At 45.2% G+C, this 22,325-nt stretch overlaps 1 protein-coding gene across 1 annotated transcript in view; it reads left to right on the top strand.

The window, feature by feature from the left end:
* Positions 1–22,325, top strand: part of LOC118889002 (phosphofructokinase, platelet) — a 73,902-nt gene that overhangs the window by 7,614 nt on the left and 43,963 nt on the right. Inside the window, exon 2 of the mRNA XM_036840550.1 lies at positions 7,166–7,239. Within this exon, the coding sequence (XP_036696445.1) occupies positions 7,166–7,239 (74 nt within the window). The remainder of the gene's footprint in view (positions 1–7,165; positions 7,240–22,325) is intronic.

The raw sequence follows: 22,325 nt of genomic DNA, 5'->3' as shown, positions 1-22,325 counted from the left end.
GAAGGACATTCTTGACACAATGTTCGTACCAGTGAATAGTGGGAAAACCAGCGGAAAATCGTCACAGGGAATGAGCTGCATTAGGATCCCGGGTGGGATATGCATCGCTTCACGCTGGTAGGTGTGGCAAGATAGACACACGTTGTTGGGGGTTAAAAGCAGGTTCAAGATCGAGGGAAATGGCAGAGACGAGGCTTACGTGTGATTGTGTAATTTTAAACTGGTCACCACGTTTGGAAATGTAACAGAAACAGGTGAAATTAATTTAAGCCTCTGTTTTATTCAGTCCAATGTTTCAACCCATTGTCAATACAAAGGTTGTTAATAAGCTGTTTCACATTCTTTTTTCCATCTTGAGCCTTTCAAATCCAGCGTGCGTCTGACCCAGTGCGTGTTGGTGTAGTCGGTGGGGAACCCAGTGGACGGGGGTCTAGAGGGAGGGGTGTGTGAGGCGCTCAGGTTCAGACGGTCCCTCCTGCGTGTTCATGTCACAGTCAGGGGCCACGCAGGGGACCTCTGGCAGCGGTCTGGTGCCCGCAGTGGCCCTGGGCCTGCCGTAGTCCTCCTTCCCAGACGTCCAGATGGCCACTTGGCCAGCCTCCGTCACCGTCTTCCATTCTCTCCCAAAGGGCGCGTCTCAAGGCGGCTGCTCCAGCTCCCCACCGACGGCTGCTGCCCCTCTGCACACCCCCATGGCAGCCCCCAGCCCTGCTCTGCTTTCCTTCTTTCTCCTCCGCCTCTGGGTGAAATGTGTGTGTTTGTTGTGTGTTGTTTACCGGCTGCAACAAACCCCACCAGGCCCACGACCTTCCCCTCTTTTGTCACTGCATCGCCCGGCAGTACCGGCAGAGAGAAGACACCCCATCCGTGTGTCCTGGATGGACGGACGGATGAATAAATGAATGATTGGACCCGCTCAGACATTTATGTCACTGACATCTAAGACAAGACTCGGTGATTTGGACCCTGCAGGATGATGAGAAACCCCCGGTTGGTAACTGATTCACAGGGGATCCAGCATCCCGACACTTTCTCCTGAGGACGTTTTTCCCCTCCCACACCTGAGTTATTAAACAAGGAAGCTTTATGGAGAACGTCAGTAGCAAGAGCAAGATAAGGTGCGCTTTAAGTTTGTTTTCTGACCTATGCTAACATCCTCGCTTTGGTACAAAGGTGAAAACTCCATATAGTCAGGGAGAAACCAGTAAGAGGATTAAGCATCAGATCTTATTTTTCAAAAGGGAATTTAAATATTGAAATTAGTCAGGGAGTGGTTATGAGCACTGAGAAATATGCAGGGGAAGCAGCTCAACACGGTCCTAAAGGGCTAAGTAAGGAGGTTTATTAGACTCTTCAGACCACATAAGAAGTAAAACAAAGCCCCAGTTATTTCATTGGAATCAACACAGTCCTTGTTTCTTACAAATTACTTGAAGTTTAAGTTTTATCGGAGGGACTTCCCTGGTGGCGCAGTGATTAAGAATCCGCCTGCGAGGACAGGAATAAAGACACAGACATAGAGAATGGACTTGAGGACACGGGGAGGGGGAAGGGTATGCTGGGACGAAGTGAGAGAGTGGCATGGACATATATACACTGCCAAATGTAAAATAGATAGCTAGTGGGAAGCAGCTGCATAGCACAGGGAGATCAGCTCAGTGCTTTGCGACCACCTGGAGGGGTGGGATAAGGAGGGTGGGAGGGAGACGCAAGAGGGAGGGGATATGGGGATATACATATGCGTATAGCTGATTCACTTTGTTATACAGCAGAAACTAACACAACACTGTAAAGCAATTATACTACAATAAAGATGTTAAAAAAAAAAAAAAAAAGAATCCGCCTGCCAGTGCAGGGGACACAGGTTCGAGCCCTGGTCCGGGAAGATCCCACATGCCGCGGAGCAACTAAGCCCGTGTGCCACAACTACTAAGCCTGCACTCTAGAGCCTGTGAGCCACAACTACTGAGCCCGCCTGCCACAACTACTGAAGCCCAAGTGCCTGGAGCCCGTGCTCCACAACAAGAGAAGCCACCGCAATGAGAAGCCCGTGCATCGCAATGAAGAGTAGCCCCCGCTCACCGCAACTAGGGAAAGCCCGCGTGCAGCAATGAAGACCCAACACAACCAAAAATAAATAAATAAATAAATGTTACCAGAACAGAATCTCAGGAAACCTTTGGGTCCACGGCCTCCCTGACCTCAGGGAAGAAGTTATCTTTTTTTTTTTTTTTTTTAACATCTTTATTGGAGTATAATTGCTTTACAATGGTGTGTTAGTTTCTGCTTTATAACAAAGTGAATCAGTTATACATATACATATGTTCCCATATCTCTTCCCTCTTGTATCTCCCTCCCTCCCACCCTCCCTATTCCACCCCTCTAGGTGGTCACAAAGCACAGGAAGAAGTTATCTTAATGACTATCTTACATGCATGATGCTTTAGTAAGAACCTATTTGAGAATATGTCACATCAAGAAAACAATATAACTTTCTTCTTTCTAGCGCACCTAAAGTAATTTTCTCACATTTTCCACTTAGCTGCTCCCTGGTTCTTTTAAGATTTGTTTATTTTTGGTTCCCGTAGCAAGTCTGCACATTCCCTGAGGACGAGGGTTTTAATTTTTGCAAGTGATGAAGAGGTTACTTTCCAAATACTAAGATTCTCTCTTGGTGGCAGGATGATGGTTTCCCATGGAAACAATTATGGAAGTTGTTTGAACTCCCGAGCCTGGCTGCCAAAACAAAACCAAAAGCAAAAGGAAGGAACCCAACTATGTCTGAACGTTTACTGAAAACAGCAGCTGGAGTGCCCTGTGCTCTCTGTGGACAGTCCAGGACAGGACAGCCTCCAACAGAACCAGAAAACCGGCACTGCTCACCCAGGAGGCCCTCAGACCCCAAATCATATGTCTGAATCCCAGTCTCGTGTGTCAAAGAGGCTGTCGGTGAAAATTGGCCTTTCCTGTGTCCTTGGTTTCTGTCTTCTGGGCCCTTCCTTGAAGGCACCCACCTGTGGGCCCAGCACCAGATAGCAGCTCTGTCCTGTTCTTCCCAAATTCAAGTGGAGAGCCGGCCCCTCCCCAAACAATTAAACAAAAACTGGGGCCCCATGGGCATTTTTTTCTCCAAGTTTCCTTCCTACTACAGGGAATTATAACGGCTTTTAAGTTAAAATAAAAGGAAGAGGAGGGTTTACACTCCAGCTTTGCCTTTTACAAGTTTTGTTCCCTCGGCTCTTAATTTATCCACTTAGAGCCTGACTTCCTCATCTCCCAGGAGGACCCAGGCCCCGCATGCTTTCTGGGAGCATCAGCTCAGGTGTTCAGAGCACTCAGCCCTGGTTACCACCGAGAATAGCTCCTCTCAGGCCCCAATCAGAAGGCGGCCAGCTCCGGGCTGCCGGGAAAGGCAGCAGGTGTAGCCCAGTTACCTTAATGACCCTTGAATAAAAGCCTTGGGGGGGGTTGGCGCTGAGGCTCAGACGCGCGGAGCCTCCTCTCCTGGGAACTTGGGAGAAATACGGTGCTCAGGACCCTCCCTGACCTGGGACCCCCCCCCCCACCCCCACCCCCCCACCCCCCCCAGGCCTGCTGCAGGCTGAGGGGGGACCAGCCCCGAGGGCACAGGCCGCTTTCCCAGGTGAGTACAGGTCAACCCCATGGGGCAGGGGGGGAGTTCAGGCCCCAGGCCTGCTGGGAAGGTGGTCCGAACTTTCAGGCAGGGGTCACCCTGGGCATGTTTTTCTTCCACACGGGGCCCCCTGGGGTCACCTCTGGATTGTGTCCCACTTGTTGTTCCTTCTGCCATTCCTTCTCCACTTGCACTTTCTAAAATCCCCCAACTCCTCTTTATTCATGCCTTTATGAAAGCCTCCCCCCACCTCGACCCGCCAGAAATGAGGTCTTCAGAAGCACGTGGGGGAGGGCGGGGGCCAGGGAGTCGGCGTTAACCGTGCGCTTGCGTCCTGGTGATGGAGGGGTGGTAGGGCTCCAGCGTTTGGTGGTCAGTCTCCTGATTCCAGGGCCACAGAATAAAGTCCTAGAATCGCGGGGTGTGTGGGAAGGGGCCGAGAGGAGCTCGTTTATCCCTTCGGTTAAGGCCTGAGGGCTGAGGCTGCCTGCATGAGATGCAGGTGTGTCGCCCAGGTGGGAGCAGTGAAGGCCGGTGAGGAAAGGCCGATGGGGAAGCCTTCCCGGAGGTGCAGGAGCCTCGTCCCTCCCTCCTGGAGGTTGAGAGAGGGCGGTTCCGGGACGTGGTGGCAGTTCTGGGGGAGCTGCAGTCCTGACGTGTAGAGGGGCATCCAGGTGGGACTGAGCAGGTAGGAAGAGCCCGGGGGGCCGGAGAGCTCACCTGAAGAGCTTGGTTTTACGAGCACAGGCCCTGGGGAATCCAGGGAGGAACCTGGGCGTTTTTGAGTTTGAGAAAGAGAATGCTGATGCTAACATAGAAAACATCTCAAAAAACTGTGTGAGATTACAGCTGGCACAAGGAGAGTGCGTCTACAGGGTGTATGCACTGGGTTCCAAAGGGGCGGGCATGGGAAAGCAAGACACGGCCTCATCTGTGTTTGTTTTTTTAACCGTGTTTTTCAGAGTTTTAGATTTTAGAGCAAAACTGAGGGGAAGGTCCAGACATTCCCCTCTATCTTCTGCCTCCACCCATGCAGACCAGCCCCCCCCATCAACATCCCCACCAGGTGGTGCATTTGTTATAACTGATGACCCTGCATGGACACGTCATCCTCACCCAGAGTCCATAGTTGATATTTTAGGGTTCACTCTTGGTGTTGCCCATTCTATGGGTTTGGACGAATGTATAATAACGTGTATCCATTATTATAATGTCGTACAGAGTAGTTTCACTGCACTAAAAATCTGTGCTCCACCTGTTCATCCCCCTCCCCCAACCCCCGACAACCATTGATTTTTTTTTTAATAATTTTAATTTATTTATTTATATATTTTTTGGCTGTGTTGGGTCTTCGTTTCTGTGCGAGGGCTTTCTCTAGTTGCGGCAAGCGGGGGCCACTCTTCATCGCGGTGCGCGGGCCTCTCACTATCGCGGCCTCTCTTGTTGCGGAGCACAGGCTCCAGACGCGCAGGCTCAGTAGTTGTGGCTCACGGGCCCAGTTGCTCCGCGGCATGTGGGATCTTCCCAGACCAGGGCTCGAACCCGTGTCCCCTGCATTGGCAGGCAGACTCTCAACCACTGCGCCACCAGGGAAGCCCCTGTAATTTTTTTTAATAAGAAGAATATATTTATAAATTACTTGTATAATAACAAAAGAGGAAAAGCTGCTTTACTCATTCTGGCCATAACGTGAATAATGTTAGAGGGAGATGGTGGATTCAGGGGAAATTTGGGGAGGGAAATGGCAGTTTTATGGGCAGGAGCTGTGGAGGGTATCAGGAGTATCCAGCTTGTGCGCCAGTGAAAAGTTTTGCTGATCCGAGTGAGAGAATACAGGAAAAGGAGGAGAAAATGATGCAGGTGAAATGATTGATTGCATCTTGAAATGCTGAGTTTGAGGGTATGAGAGAGAGCCACCAATGAATCAGTAGGTCATTAAAATCCTTCGTGTAATAAACTAGGTTTGAACATGAAGTGGTGAGACTACCAAATACATAATGTCTACGTGTGCGTAGATGTTAGATATACGTTTAACATGGATTTATTTCCAGTTTTTCCGGCTCCGTGAACATTGTAGCCTTGTAAAACTGTCACCTTTCAGAGGCAACAATCTCATTCCAGATTTCCAGACCTGGCTCAATGTAATTTGAAAATTTGTAACCATCTTCTGAGCAGGTTTACCATCCAAATACATACAAATTTAATCTCCTTGTCTGTGGAGTATATTCCCTGGGACCCAAGGTGCCTTCATTTGTTTATTTACTTACCAGAAGTACCACTTACTGTATGGTCCACGTTCTCCAACACCTTTAGTCCTGATGTTCCCAAAATTTAAATTTACGAAGGAGGCTGATTAGAACTATTGGGGGCCCAGGAGCAGTTAGGCTGGATGCCCAGGTGCAGGATATTCGGAGGCTCAGGGCTGCATCCCTAACGAGAGGAACGGCCCTCCCTTCTCACTGCTCTCCTGATGGCCTTGCTCATCAGCTGATACGATGATACAGGGTTTTACAGATGTGAAATCCTGACCTGTTCACGTAGGTCTAGACTATGGGGGCTTCCCTGGTGGCGCAGTGGTTGAGAGTCTGCCTGCTGGTGCAGGGGACACGGGTTCGAGCCCTGGTCTGGGAGGATCCCACATGCCGCCGAGCAACTGGGCCCGTGAGCCACAACTGCTGAGCCTGCGCGTCTGGAGCCTGTGCCCCGCAACAAGAGAGGCCGCTATAGTGAGAGGCCCGCGCACCGCGATGAAGAGTGGTCCCCGCTTGCCGCAACTAGAGAAAGCCCTCGCACGAAACAAAGACCCAACACAGCTAAAAATAAATAAATAAATAAATAACGTAGCTATTAGACTATGGTCCATCGCACAGTTGGCTGCCCCAAAACGGGGCTTCAGTGGAAAGCAAAATGGGGTGTAGCAGTTTTATACAAGGATACATTGCACTTTTAATTTCCTTCAAGGCCCTCTGGGGAAGTGTGGAAAATGGCCTAGATTTATCTTGATTAGGTATTATTTATAGTATACTGGTTTAATTTGATCTTTCTTTTAATAAAATTGCATGATTTATATTTAAGGCCACTGACTAAATTATTTTCTTTTACACTAGTAGCTGGTAATAATTTTTCATCTCCTCCCCAGACCAATGGCCTTTTCAGGCCTATTTTCTTTGAATTTGGCTACCTAAAAACAAACATCTCTCCTCTCTGTTGTTTTGCAATTGGATGGAATCAACCTACGAATTCACACCAAATTGAGGTCGCTCATATTCCGAGTGTGTTTACGTCGATGTTCTAAACAAACGGTGCTCCAGGCTCTGCTCATCTGTGGACGAGGCCACAACATGCTGGTCCCTGCCTTGTACTTTTTTCTCTTCCTCCCTGCACTAACCCTGGAGGTTTGTGTTGTGACCCCTTTTCATAGGAGGGGCCGTCCGAGAGGTTACACGGTTTCCCCACCATCACAGCTAATTAAATGGCAGCACTAGATTCTCCCCAGCCTCCTCAATGACTACTGTCCCTGTTCCTTTGCAGGTATGAACGCTGCTGTCCGAGCTGTCGTGCGCATGGGAATATACGTGGGGGCCAAAGTGTACTTCATCTACGAGGTCAGTGTCACGTCCCCTTCCCGCTTTCTCTCTCAGGAATCGCTGCCTCATACTCACTGGGGGCCTCATGCCTGCCTGGGGCTGTGTGACTGCACACTTGGGTACCAATAGGGGAGCCCAGGTACCAGGAGCAGTTACACCCCCGGTCTAGATGCATGTCTGTGAGATTTGCATTAGGGAGCAAGGGGAGAAAGGTGATGACACAGGGCTCAAAATGCCATTTTGATATCCACCTAGTGTTCTTGTAGGATTAATGATATCCAACTGGTTGTATTTATTTGTAGTTCTCATTCCTTATAGAAGTGATATAGTCACTAAAAATGGGGGCTGAATTTGAATAAACATTAAGCTGAATGGGGGGAAGAGCGGCCACTTTGGGCTTTTCATCATTAATGTAAAACCCAGACCACCTCCCTAGTATCTCTTTATGCCTTAACTTCAAAATGAAGCATCTGAAAGCAAACAGATGGCCCATTATCTCCTGCTTTTGAGGTCCTGGCAGCTTAGAATTAAGTTGTGTTTGGAGGGAAGGCACCCATACAGCTTGGACCACATGATTTATTTCAAAAACTATTAGAAAAAATAACATATTTAGTTTTTAAATTTATAAAACAGAATAAAGCTTTAAAAATGGAAATAAGAGAATGGTTTTTTTAAATTGCTTAATTCTTCCAAAATCACTGTTAGTGTTTTATTCTGATTCTTCCCAGTGTAATACGTGTGAAATACTGGAAGGAAATATATACATTATTAGCACCATGGCAAATGTATTTTGTATACTATGTTTTTTACCTGCCAGTATGTTATGACAGTTTTGTATGTGTTAACGTACATTCCACAACTGTCGCGTAAATGTCTGTGTAAAATTCCATCAACCTGATGTCTCATCATTTACCTGAGCCCTCAGCAACTTGATCCTTGCATTCCTATGCCACCAGAAATATTTAGGTCACTGCCCATTTTTCAACTATCCTAACACAGCAAGCTCTAGATTAATATTTGAAGCTGTTCTATGCTTTGTATCGTTGCTGTGATCCCAGGATACGGCGTCCGCCGAGTTAAAAGGGGTGGTCATCCTAACAGGTCTCAGTGTGTCTCGCCAAAGTGATTTCTTTGTTCCATCCCAGGCCCACGCCGGGCACACAGGTGGCACCAACCCTGCCAGTTCTGTGTGTGCGGCCCACCTTGCTGAGAGCTGGCCAGGGCTCCAGAGTCTGTTTACTGAGTCATTTTCTCTACTTGAGAAGTAGCTGCTCACAGATTTTGCTCGTTGGTCCTAATGACCATGTGTTTATCGTTTGCGGGAAAGATGGTTTTTCCTGGGCTTAGGTTTGCTTTTTATTTTTTTATTATTATTTTTTTATTATTATTTTTACTTAAACAGAAAGTCAGAAAAATTATAATCATCCTCATCAGTTCACTCAGTCCCATGTAATTTTTTTTTCATCTTGATCTTTTATTAGCACTTTTATGAATTCGTCAGTTTTCCATTAGAGTTCTGAAAATGCTTATTCATTCAGTTCAGCAGTATAGTCAGTTACCAGAAACCTGTACTTGTCAGAGACTTTTCCATGAATTCCTTGAAGATGAAACCCTTTTATAGGAACATTTTTGCGAAAGCATCAGGGTACACCCACAACTGTCTGTAAATGACAAAAGACTTAAAAATGACCACGGTTAAAGATTTGATAAAAGTTTGTAATAATGCAATTAACAAGGAAATTTAGTTATTTCTGAGATATACATTTTAAAGTAATAACTAGAATTATGACTTATAGCATTATACCAGAACGTACAAGATTTTTAGAAATTTCATGTAATGTCTGAAACATTTATATTAACATATTTCCATACAAATAACCCAAAGAAAGTTTAGTATTAGTTGTTTTTTGTTTGTTTGTTTTTTTATACTGCAGATTCCTATTAGTCATCAATTTTATACACATCAGTGTATACATGTCAATCCCAATCGCCCAATTCAGCACACCACCATCTCCACCCCACCATGGTTTTCCCCCCTTGGTGTCCATACGTTTGTTCTCTACATCTGTGTCTCAACTTCTGCCCTGCAAACCGGTTCATCTGTACCATTTTTCTAGGTTCCACATACATGCGTTAATATACGATATTTGTTTTTCTCTTTCTGACTTACTTCACTCTGTATGACAGTCTCTAGATCCATCCACGTCTCAACAAATGACCCAATTTCGTTCCTTTTTATGGCTGAGTAATATTCCATTGTATATATGTACCACATCTTCTTTATCCATTCGTCTGTCGATGGGCATTTAGGTTGCTTCCATGACCTGGCTATTGTAAACAGTGCTGCAATGAACATTGGGGTGCATGTGTCTTTTTGAATTATGGTTTTCTCTGGGTATATGCCCAGTAGTGGGATTGCTGGATCATATGGTAATTCTATTTTTAGTTTTTTAAGGAACCTCCATACTGTTCTCCATAGTGGCTGTATCAATTTACATTCCCACCAACAGTGCAAGAGGGTTCCCTTTTCTCCACACCCTCTCCAGCATTTGTTGTTTGTAGATTTTCTGATGATGCCCATTCTAAATGGTGTGAGGTGATACCTCATTGTAGTTTTGATTTGCATTTCTCTAATAATTAGTGATGTTGAGCAGCTGTTCATGTGCCTCTTGGCCATCTGTATGTCTTCTTTGGAGAAATGTCTATTTAGGTCTTCTGCCCATTTTTGGATTGGGTTGTTTGTTTCTTTAATATTGAGCTGAATGAGCTGTTTATATATTTTGGAGATTAATCCTTTGTCCGTTGATTCATTTGCGAATATTTTCTCCCATCCTGAGGGTTGTCTTTTCGTCTTGTTTATGGTTTCCTTTGCTGTGCAAAAGCTTTGAAGTTTCATTAGGTCCCATTTGTTTATTTTTCTTTTTATTTCCATTACTCTAGGAGGTGGATCAAAAAAGATCTTGCTGTGATTTATGTCAAAGAGTGTTCTTCCTATGTTTTCCTCTAAGAGTTTTATAGTGTCCGGTCTTACATTTAGGTCTCGAATCCATTTTGAGTTCATTTTTGTGTATGGTGTTGGGAGTGTTCTAATTTCATTCTTTTACATGTAGCTGTCCAGTTTTCCCAGCACCGCTTATTGAAGAGACTGTCTTTTCTCCATTGTATATCTTTGCCTCCTTTGTCATAGATTAGTTGACCATAGGTGCGTGGGTTTATCTCTGGGCTTTCTATCTTGTCCCATTGATCTATATTTCTGTTTTTGTGCCAGTACCATATTGTCTTGATTACTGTACCTTTGTAGTATAGTCTGAAGTCAGGGAGTCTGATTCCTCCAGCTCTGTTTTTTTCCCTCAAGACTGCTTTGGCTATTCGGGGTCTTTTGTGTTTCCATACAAATTTTAAGATGATTTGTTCTAGTTCTGTAAAAAATGCCAATGGTAATTTGATAGGGATTGCATTGAATCTGTAGATTGCTTTCGGTAGTATAGTTATTTTCACAGTACTGATTCTTCCAATCCAAGAACATGGTATATCTCTCCATCTGTTTGTATCATCTTTAATTTCTTTCATCAGTGTCTTATAGTTTTCTGCATACAGGTCTTTTTTTTCCCTAGGTAGGTTTATTCCTAGGTATTTTATTCTTTTTGTTGCAATGGTAAATGGGAGTGTTTCCATAATTTCTCTTTCAGATTTTTCATCATTAGTGTATAGGAATGCAAGAGATTTCTGTGCATTAATTTTGTATCCTGCAACTTTACCAAATTCATTGATTAGCTCTAGTATTTTTCTGGTGGCATCTTTAGGATTCTCTATGTATAGTATCATGTCATCTGCAAACAGTGACAGTTTTATTTCTTCTTTTCCAATTTGTATTCCTTTTATTTCTTCTTCTTCTCTGATTGCCGTGGCTAGGACTTCCAAAACTATGTTGAATAAGAGTGGTGAGAGTGGACATCCTTGTCTCGTTCCTGATTGTAGAGGAAATGCTTTCCGTTTTTCCCCATTGAGAATGATGTTTGCTGTGGGTTTGTTGTATATGGCCTTTATTATGTTGAGGTAGGTTCCCTCTATGCCCACTTTCTGGAGAGTTTTTTTTTATCATAAATGGATGTTGAATTTTGTCAAAAGCTTTTTCTGCATGTATTGAGATGATCATATGGTTTTTATTCTTTAATTTGTTAATATGGTGTTTCACATTGATTGGTTTGCATATATTGAAGAATCCTTGCATCCCTGGGATAAATCCCACTTGATCATGGTGTATGATCCTTTTAATGTGCTGTTGGATTCTGTTTGCTAGTGTTTTGTTGAGGATTTTTGCATCTATATTCATCCGTGATATTGGTCTGTAATTTTCTTTTTTTGTAGTATCTTTGTCTGGTTTTGGTATCAGGGTGATGGTGGCCTCATAGAATGAGTTTGGGAGTTTTCCTTCCTCTGCAATTTTTTGCAAGAGTTTGAGAAGGATGGGTGTTAGCGCTTCTCTAAATGTTTGATAGAATTCACCTGTGACACCATCTGGTCCTGGACTTTTGTTTGTTGGGAGATTTTTAATCACAGTTTCAATTTCATTACTTGTGATTGGTCTGTTCATATTTTCTGTTTCTTCCTGGTTCAGTCTTGGAAGTTTATACCTTTCTAAGAATTTGTCCATTTCTTCCAGGTTGTCCATTTTATTGGCATAGAGTTGCTTGTAGTAGTCTCTTAGGATGCTTTGTATTTCTTCAGTGTCTGTTGTAACTTCTCCTTTTTCATTTCTAATTTTATTGATTTGAGTCCTCTCCCTCTTTTTCTTGATGAGTCTGGCTAATGGTTTATCAATTTTGTTTATCTTCTCAAAGAACCAGCTTTTAGTTTTATTGATCTTTGCTCTTGTTTTCTTTGTTTCTATTTCATTTATTTCTGCTCTGATCTTTACGATTTCTTTCCTTCTGCTAACTTTGGGTTTTGTTTATTCTTCTTTCTCTAGTTCCTTTAGGTGTAATGTTAGATGGTTTATTTGAGATTTTTCTTGTTTCTTGAGGTAGGCTTGTATAGCTATAACCTTCCGTCTTAGAACTGCTTTTGCTGCATCCCATAGGTTTTGGATCGTCGTGTTTTCATTGTCATTTGTCTCTAGGTATTTTTTGATTTCCTCTGTGATTTCTTCAGTGATCTCTTGGTTATTTAGTAACGTATTGTTTAGCCTCCATGTGTTTGTGTTTTTTATGGTTTTTTCCCTGTAATTGATCTCTAACCTCAGAGCGTGTGGTCAGAAAAGATGCTGGATATGATTTCAATTTCTTAAATTTACTGAGGCTTGATTTGTGACCCAAGATGTGTTCTATCCTGGAGAATGTTCCGTGCGCACTTGAGAAGAAAGTGTAATCTGCTGTTTTTGGATGGAATGTCCTATAAATATCAAGTCTATCTGGTCTATTGTGTCATACAAAGCTTCTGTTTCCTTATTTATTTTCATTTTGGATGATCTGTCCATTGGTGTAAGTGAGGTGTTAAAGTCCCCCACTATTACTGTGTTACTGTCGATTTCCTCTTTTATAGCTGTTAGCAGTTGCCTTATGTATTGAGGTGCTCCTATGTTGGGTGCATATATATTTATAATTGTTATATCTTCTTCTTGGATTGATCCCTGGATCATTATGTAGTGTCCTTCCTCGTCTCTTGTAACATTCTTTATTTTAAAGTCTATTTTATCTGATATGAGTATTGCTACTCCAGCTTTCTTTTGATTTCCATTTGCATGGAATATCTTTTTCCATCCCCTCACTTTCAGTCTTTATGTGTCCCTAGGTCTAAGTGGGTCTCTTGTAGACAGCATATATGTGTGTCTTGTTTTTGTATCCATTCATCAAGCCTGTGTCTTTTGGTTGGAGCATTTAATCCATTCACGTTTAAGGTCATTATCGAAATGTATGTTCCTATGACCATTTTCTTAATTGTTTTGGGTTTGTTTTTGTAGATCCTTTTCTTCTCTTGTGTTTCCCACTTAGAGAAGTTTCTTTAGCATTTGTTGTAGAGCTGGTTTGGTGGTGCTGAATTCTCTTAGCTTTTGCTTGTCTGTAAAGCTTTTGATTTCTCTGTCAAACCTGAATGAGATCCTTGCTGGGTAGAGTAATCTTGGTTGTAGGTTCTTCCCTTTCATCACTTTAAGTATATCATGCCACTCCCTTCTGGCTTGTAGAGTTTCTGCTGAGATATCAGCTGTTAACCTTATGGGAGTTCCCTTGTATGTTATTTGTCATTTTTCCCTTGCTGCTTTCAATAATTTTTCTTTGTCTTTAATTTTTGCCAGTTTGATTACTATGTGTCTCAGCATGTTTCTCCTTGGGTATATCCTGCCTGGGAGTCTCTGCACTTCCTGGACTTGGGTGGCTATTTCCTTTCCCATGTTAGTGAAGTTTTCGACTATAATCTCTTCAGATATTTTCTCTGGTCCTTTCTCTCTCTCTTCTCCTTCTGGGACCCCTATAATGCAAACGTTGTTGAGTTTAATGTTGTCTCAGAGGTCTCTTAGGCTGTCTTCATTTCTTTCAATTCTTTTTTCTTTATTCCCTTCTGCAGCAGTGAATTCCACCATTCTGTCTTCCAGGTCACTTGTCTGTTCTTCTGCCTCAGTTTTTCTGCTGTTGATTCCTTCTAGTGTAGTTTTCATTTCAGTTATTGTATTGTTCATCTCTGTTTGTTTGATCTTTAATTCTTGTAGGTCTTTGTTAAACATTTCTTGCATCTTCTCAATCTTTGCCTCCATTGTTTTTCCGAGGTCCTGGATCATCTTCATTATCATTATTCTGAATTCTTTTTCTGGAAGGTTGCCTCTCTCCATTTCATTTAGTTGTTTTTCTGGGGTTTTATCTTGTTCCTTCATCTGGTACATAGCCCTCTGCCTTTTCATCTTATCTATCTCTCTGTGAATGTGGTTTTTGTTCCAAGGCTGCAGGATTGTAGTTCTTCTTGCTTCTGCTGTCTACCCTCTGGTGGATGAGGCTATCTAAGAGGCTTGGGGAGGGACTGGTGGTGGGTATAGCTGACTGTTGCTCTGGAGGGCAGAGCTCAGTAAAAGTTTAATCCACTTGACTGTTGATGGGTGGGATTGGGTTCCCTCCCTGTTGGTTGTTTGGCCTCAGGCAATCCAACACTGGAGTCTACCTGGGCTCTTTGGTGGTGCTAATGGTGGACTCTGGGAGGGCTCACACCAAGGAGTACTTCCCAGAACTTCTGCTGCCAATGTCCTTGTCCCCATGGTGAGCCACAGCCCCTACCCTCACCCCCCGCCTCTGCAGGAGACCCTCCAACACCAGCAGGTAGGTCTGGTTCAGTCTCCCCTGGGGTCACTGCTCCTGCCCCTGGGTCCCGACGTGCACACTACTTTGCGTGTGCCCTCCAAGAGTGGAGTCTCTGTTTCCCCCAGTCCTGTTGAAGTCCTGCAATCAATTCCCACTAGGCTTCAAAGTCTGATTCTCTAGGAATTCCTCCTCCTGTTGCCGGACCCCCAGGTTGGGAAGCCTGACGTGGGGCTCAGAACCTTCACTCCAGTGGGTGGACTTCTGTGGTATAAGTGTTCTCCAGTCTGTGAGTCACCCACCCAGCAGTTATGGGATTTGATTTTACTGTGATTGTGCCCCTCTTACCATCTCATTGTGGCTCCTCCTTTGTCTTTGGATGTTGGGTATCTTTTTTGGTGAGTTCCAGTGTCTTCCTGTCAATGATTTTCCAGCAGCTAGTTGTGATTCTAGTGTTCTCACAAGAGGGAGTGAGAGCACGTCCTTCTACTCCGCCATCTTGGTTCTTCCTCCCGGTTTGCTTTTTAAAACTGTGTTTCTGTGGGCTTGGGGTTTGTATTCATCTGATTTGGGCAATGTTGAAACAGTGGGTCTTATCAAAACCTTTCCAGAACTATAGTTTTGTCGTTTTCTATTCAGATGTGTTTAGGGTCAAATTGCCCTCGTACCCATCTGTCCTTGGCCTCGCCTGGCACCCATGGCCCCACCACTAACATGGAGGGAGCACGTTAGCCGCTGTGATGAGCTCGCATACCTTGCTTCTTCCCCTTCCTCTGACCTTGAAGCTGATTCTTTTCCTGCTGCTGCTGGAGAGTGTGCCTGACATACAGTTTCCTCTGCCTTTTTGTTTCATTTTACTTTGGGGAGGGGTTGCTCTGCCTTAGAAATTGAGAGAAGGCACCCCAGCCTGGCCTGATGAGTGAACGTGCTTTAAACATCTGAGGGTGGAGCACCCTTAGATTAGGCTTTCCTGTTCCGAGTAACAAAATGCTTTCAGACTCGCAGTAGACGAATGTCCTTAGGCTTCCGGTTTGCAGCCTGTTCCCCAGGAAACCTTTGATCACCTGGCCCACTGCCCTTCTTGTTGCCTTCCTGGCGGGGGTGCAGTTCCATCCCTACAGTGACTCACTTGATCTTCAAGACCACCTTGCAGATCCGGGAGGGAAGGGAAGGAAGTCGGTTGAGTTACTTCACTGAAGAACCGGACTGGTTGTGGGCGGTTCACTTTCTCTGCGTCACTTCTCGGCACTGGCGGGGCTGAGATGGGAGCTTACACCCCCATCAAACCAGTGATGGAGGCATGTCTCACCCCCAGACATTGGTGCCTTGGAGACAGTTTTTGATTGCCCCGTTATTAGCGGGCTGGTGGTGCCACTGGCATTTCGTGGGCCAGGGATGCTGCTCAACATCCCACATCGCGCAGGATGCGTCAGGGGTGCCGAGAGCCGGTGATGCCCTGCCTTAAACCAAGGGCTGCATCTGTGTTTGGCATGAAAGTCGGTGGGAGGGGTGGGGGGGTGGGGCATCTGTGGGTACTGGAACCAACGTAGTGCCTGGTCAACTTTACATCATCTTTCTCAGATCAAAGAGTTTTGTTGTTTTTGTCTTGTTTTGGTTTTAGTTTTTTATTGGCACTGTGTCCTGCGGCTGTGTCTGTATTCTGGGGACATTTTGGTGTATTTTGACTCATACCTACCAGACTTTGCACATTTCAGAATGAAGGAATTGGTGGGGGTTGCATCAGGTGGGCCTGAGCCTACCAACACTTGGACTCCCTTTTAAGAATATTTGGGCTCACTTTGGAGAAATCTCGACACAGAGGAGCCAGATTTATTCCCACGTTGCCAACCAGAAAGGACTTCTGGGCCCACTTTGCTCATGGGTAATGGGGATCTTTTTCCTGATGTCCTGGGGCCGCACTCTTCACGTCCTCTCAGGATGAGGGTGAGTGGGGGTGAGGGGACGGTCGGCCGGTGGGAGCCCCGCTTCCTGCCCTCCCTCAAGTGGGCCGCAAGGCATCCTGAGTCTGAACAGGTACACCCCTTTTAAGGGAGCAGGGAATTCTGTGGTTCCTCCGTCAGGAAGATGCCAGAGAGAACCCTTGTGTGGAGTAACATTGGAGTGATTCTGATTCTCGTGAAAACTGCTTTATGGGCATCTCAGGGCATACAGCTGAGCACAGCCTTTGTGGGTCGGTCCTAGGAATGGTCAGAACGTTGAGGTTCGTATGTTCTGGAGGGAAATAGAAACAGCCTAGAGGTGGACACAGTTGAACTGAAATCACCTGTTAGGAGGTGATGCCGTGCTTCTCGTGACGCCCCTCCCCCACCCCAAAAAGAGAGTGATTCTAGTGAACCTGGCCTGTTGTTTACGTCCCCATGGAAGGGGGTCCTCAGTGTCAGCCTTGCCTCAGGGCTCACTCAACCCAGGGCCTGGGCACTGACAGTATCCACATTATCTCTCTAAATCCAATCATCCCTTCACTACAGGTGTAATGACTCAGCATCTGTAATTCTGGAATCCAAAAATCTCTAAAATCTGCCAGTTTTTCCCGAACTCATTTGGGCAGCAATCCTTGGTGGAGCTGCATGTAACCCGGACTCGCCCTCTAGTGTGACTGTCCCCGGGGCGGCGGGTGGGGGGGGCGTGAGGAGGGGAATGGGGAGGCTTGTTCACGCTGCTGACGGTGCCAGGTGACACGTAATGTCCGTACTGCTTCTTAAAATCCCAGCCTTCCAAATTCTGGCACACCTCCCGCCCCTAGGGTTTGGGGGAATGATTGTGGACCCACCTATGTAGCCGATGGCTGGGAATCAACACGTTAACCTTCTGGCCCTGCTTCCTCGTCTGTCTGGTGAAAATCATATTTGCCCTTCCTGCACTTGGAAAAAGTCTGTGCACAAACCGGGCAAGGGGGCCATGATGCTACAGGTGCCTTCGACTTCTCTGGTTTTTGCCAGGCGCAGAACGGGGGACTCGGGTGTATCACTTCCCTGTGGACCGTCTCAGGACTGTGGACGTCCACATGTCTGCGGTCTGGGTCACGTCCCGTCAGGCACGGCTTCCTTCCTGGCCACGGCAGTGTTGGCATCTGCAGCTGAAGGATCTGGGGGGTGGAGGTGCTGGGCTGTGCACCCTGGTTAGAGCCTCTGCCCACCGGAAGCCAGGACCCCCCCCCCCGAGCCCACAGCAGTGACAGCCAGAAATGTCTCCAGACGTCAGCAGATGTCTTCTACTTGGGGACCACCATCCTATACCCACTGGGGCTCAAATTTAGAAGACGTTTGGTTTTGTGTGTGTGTTTTTTTTAAAGCATCATTTGGTGATTTATCCAACACATTTGTCCATCCCTAGTCTAGTTTCCAAGTTCAGCTAGAGCTTTCCAGGTTACCAACATCAAAACAGTTAAACAGGTCAGCATCAATTATTTAAATGGAGGTTTTTTGGCTTTTTCTTGAGTAGAAAGCGTGTGGGAAGCATATTGATCGGAAAACACTGGTATTTCTGCTAAAGGTCTGGCACGGGATTTGTTCTGTCTGGCTGCCACCAGGCCTGCTGTAAATCTGGGACAAGTCTACGTGTGATACATGCCAGCCCTTGGGCGCCATTCTGGGGAGGGATGGGGCGGGGTGTGGATTAACCCATTCTTTCCACCTACCAAGCCAGTTGTAGATTTATTTCTGTTTTTTTCCTTTTAAGATAGGGGTTTTCCTTAGAAACTTACAGGTGCTTCCGCTTCTTGGAGACAGTGAGGGCGAGTACATTACATACCTTTTGCGAAAGACTGTGCTCAGGGGGGACTGTCCCAGTTTTAGGTGGATGAGAAGCAGGGTGGGAAGAGTCCTTAACTTACCTGCTGCTCTGATCTCGGCTACAGAAATAGTCTAGATGTGTTTGATTTAATATGCAGGTTCAACATCCTATTAGGTGCAGATTTTCCTGCAGATTAAAAGAAGTCATCATTCTTATTATAGCTCTTTAACTATGACTAACTTAAAAGTCTTTCCTCTTTAAAAGAACTCTTAACGGCTTGGCCCTCCTCAGGCCCAGCAGTTGTGAATATCAGGCCCACCCATCATCACCCACTGAAGAAAGGCTAGGAGTAAAGCATCATTTTCAGCAGCTAATCTTCTTATTACAAACAACACATTCTAAATGGGTGAGGGGAGTCAGGACTTCCTACTGTGAAAGAACAGGGACATCAGAACAAGACCGGGAGCTAACATTCTGGTCTCCTCGGCCATCACAGGAGGTCCAGTGAGCGGCTTTCTCACGGGAACCCTGGGTCCCTCTCGGACCAGCCTGGAATCTGAGGTGCCCTCTGTCAGGGCCCTGAGCATCCCGGCCTGGCATCCTACGATGATGAGCAAGCTTTAGTTGTCAGTTAATAGACTGGTACCCTGTCTCCCTTCCTTGCCTCTGTTTGCCACAAAGGCACGTTATTTTTCTTCTTGTATATGGTGAACTGCCCGCTTTCACAATTTTTCAAGTGAGAAATGTCACATTGTGACCAAACGACAACAAAAACCCACTTTCCCAGCGAGGGCAGCATGGGCCATCCTGCCCAGAAGCCGAGGTTCCGCTCTTCTTTTTTTTTGAATTTAATTTTATTTATTTTTTTATCCAGCAGGTTCTTATTAGTTATCTATTTTATACATATTAGTGTATATATCTCAATCCCAATCTCCCAGTTCGTCCCACCACCACCTCCGCTCTTCTGTCCTGCAGCCCGGGCTCGTCCCTGCAGGGGATTCGAGCAGGAGGGAGGGAGGGAGACGCAGGTGACTTTGCTGGGTGTCCTGTGATCCTGGGATGTGTGGGCAGGACAGATGGTAAAGTCACCCACCCGCACAGAGAGCAGGTTAGAAGGTCAACTTTGGGGACGTGTCTGGCTTTGTCACCCCTTTGCTCTCGCCTGCGGTCACCACCCTCACCTGCCCCCCCCAATAGTTCTGTGAAGGCCAAGAGAGGTGACCAGAATCATGTTGTCTCATTTCCTTGAGGTTTTACACGTACCATTTCTGCATTTTAACTTCTTTAAAGACAGAACTCCTTAACCACTAACTGCCCATCTAAAAATAATAACAGTGATGCCGGAAGGTATAGGTAGAAGCTTTGCTGTGCAGCTGGGAGAGAGGCGGTGCCGCCTGGCCCTTTGGCTGACGTGCCGCCTGGCCCTTTGGCTGACGTGCCCCTTGCTGGATTGGTTCAGTTCTTTAAATTAATTCACAAAAGGTGGATGACCTGGGGAATGCAGGGCAAGACCTACTTTCTTGGCGGCAGGCTGGCTTGTGCACCCTGGAAGAGTGAACTGTTACGGCCCTGAGCACCCTTTTAACTGCATGCCTGCTCTCTGCCAGGTCCGGCTGAATCCTTCCCGTGTGATCTGCCTTGATCCTCACACCGTCAACATCTGCCTTGGGCTTAGACCATCTAGTTCTAGGTACCATTTTAGTGCCCAAGTTGCAAAAAAGATCATCTCCCTCCCTGCCTCTGCCCTTCCAGCTGATACCACTAATTAAGTACATAATTCACTGTGAGATAAGAGGGCTGGCTTCTGCGACTGGCTTTGTCCTGCTGTGACTTTCAGTTTATAACATACCAGGAACTGTGTATTGTGGGCTTTGGCTTAAAGAAATCTAATAGCACCAGAGGGCTCAATAAATCATTGGGTTTCCAAAAGCACAAAGTTCAGGGCTGTATCATGACTCGTAGTGTTGTAACCCGTTCAGAAGTTTGGAGTTGACCAAATCTCACCAGGGACAAACCCAAAGGCATTTTCCCCAAAGCTGTGAAATCAGTGAGCACGGGTGACTTGGTTCCCTGGACCAGAGCGTCTGTGCATTTAGAACCTAGTGGGGGCCGAGCAGGCTCTGGGTGAGGGAGGAAGTATGTGACCTGAGGTTCTGCGCGTGAGTCTCCTATGCGCTGAATAAACCCATGATTCCCAAACCTTGAAAACCATCAACATGGAGAGCCGTCACCACCTGTCTCTCCTGCACCCACACCTGGCTCTGCACAATGTACTTACTAACCCTTGAGCAGTTCAGAGCCAACCTCTCTATGTGCTGGCTCTTAAATCCTATAAGCGAAAAGTTTATTTATTAAGGAATTAACTTGGAAAAGCTTCATTCTGTAGGAAACAAACACAGGTATTTACTTGGAACCCCTGGAGAAGTCTCTGAATGTCAGTGATAACACACTTCAAAAGTGTTTTCTAGATACTGTTATCTTTTTAGCGATTGTTTCCTCTGGTCCTTGGAATGCTTGACATTCAAACAGAGTTTCTGACTGAAGAATCCAGGATTCGGGAAAAGCATCACTAAGTTGAGAAGACATGGGGACCCATCCGACGCTTTTCTGAAACAAAAAGCCAAGACTGAACGGAGCAGAAGCATCTTACCTGGCTTCAGTGCGAGAACTGGCCTTAAAGCTTCTGTATTTAATTCAACTAATCAGTGGGCTGTAAGTAGAAAGGACTAGAGGCGGGCTATTAGACCTCGTCTCTTTGAAAGTAATCAGAAAAATGAAGGCAAAGTTGCCATCAGGCAGAGTTAAAATACCAGTAATTTTCTTTCACCTTCACCTTTGTCTTCAATTGGTATATATTCCGAATATCTTTTTTAAGTTTTATTAAGGTATAATCGATATACAAAGGACTGTACATAGTAAATATGTACGGTTTGAGTCTGGACAAATGCAAACACTAGTGATACCATAATTATATATAGATATATACCTCCCAGAAAAAATGAAAATAAGATAAAAATTTTTTTAAAGCCAACTTTGTTATAGCATAAAACTGTAATTTCTCGCTCAGAAAAAAATAAAAATGAGATAAATTAAAAATAAATTTTTTTAAAAAGCCAACTTTGCCATAGCACAAGATCGTAATTTCCCTCTGGGTCTTTAATTTTAAACAATGCACCTGAGATTTCTTATAAGAGCAAGTCACCCACAGGTGGACTAGCTCTTACCCTATTTAGAACAGATTTAACAAATGCCTATAAATACCCCTACATGTGGAACCGTCTCCTACATAATCATTTGGGAGACTGTGCCTGTTTTGCTCAAAACCATCCCAGACAAGAAGTCAAGATGTTTTCAGAGCCTCTGGTATGTTCTTAGACGGATCAGCGCTGGATTTGATACAACCAGCCGAGGGTCTCCTGGGGTCACCTTATGAACCAGGACCAACGAGACAGTGTTACTTTGGGTCCAAAACTAAGCGTGGCTTCCAAGGTTTTATGGTTTGCCTTTCTTGTGTGAATCATAGAACTGGCTCGGAAGGCAGATCCTGAAACAGAATTTGAGAAAGCATTTTGGGCTCTGGCTGCGTCAGAATGAGTGTTCAACCTTCTAAGGAGACTTGAAAAATCTCCTCTGAATTTATAAATCATGGTACATTTGTGTAAAACTAGTCTCCCTCACTTAGTAACATCTTCTGTGTTAGCAAAAGACAACTTAAAACTGTAGTTGGTAGTTATTCCTTAGATGTTCCATGGGCCTAACAACTTCACAAATTACAGAGTAAGTGAGTCATTTCCTATGACCCAGCCCATGGGCGCAATAGAGAGCTGCTTTGAGTGCAACCCTCGCAAAATCATCCACTTTCTTAGTCACCTTCTTTATTGTATGTATTTAGGCTACACAAAATAAGCAGATTGTTTCTGGAGAACATTTTACTTCTCAGGATAAGCGTTATGGTTTGTAGAACGGTTTGCCATGTTCTCACTGTAGGAGCAAAGGGATTTGCAAATGTTTTTATTAAATCTGTATTGAAATTCTCAGAAATAATCAAGGGAAAGGAAATGTTTCCATTCC

Source organism: Balaenoptera musculus, chromosome 2 (assembly GCF_009873245.2).
Source record: "Balaenoptera musculus isolate JJ_BM4_2016_0621 chromosome 2, mBalMus1.pri.v3, whole genome shotgun sequence".
NCBI lineage: Eukaryota > Metazoa > Chordata > Mammalia > Artiodactyla > Balaenopteridae > Balaenoptera > Balaenoptera musculus.
This window is presented reverse-complemented; position numbering and strand designations above follow the sequence as displayed.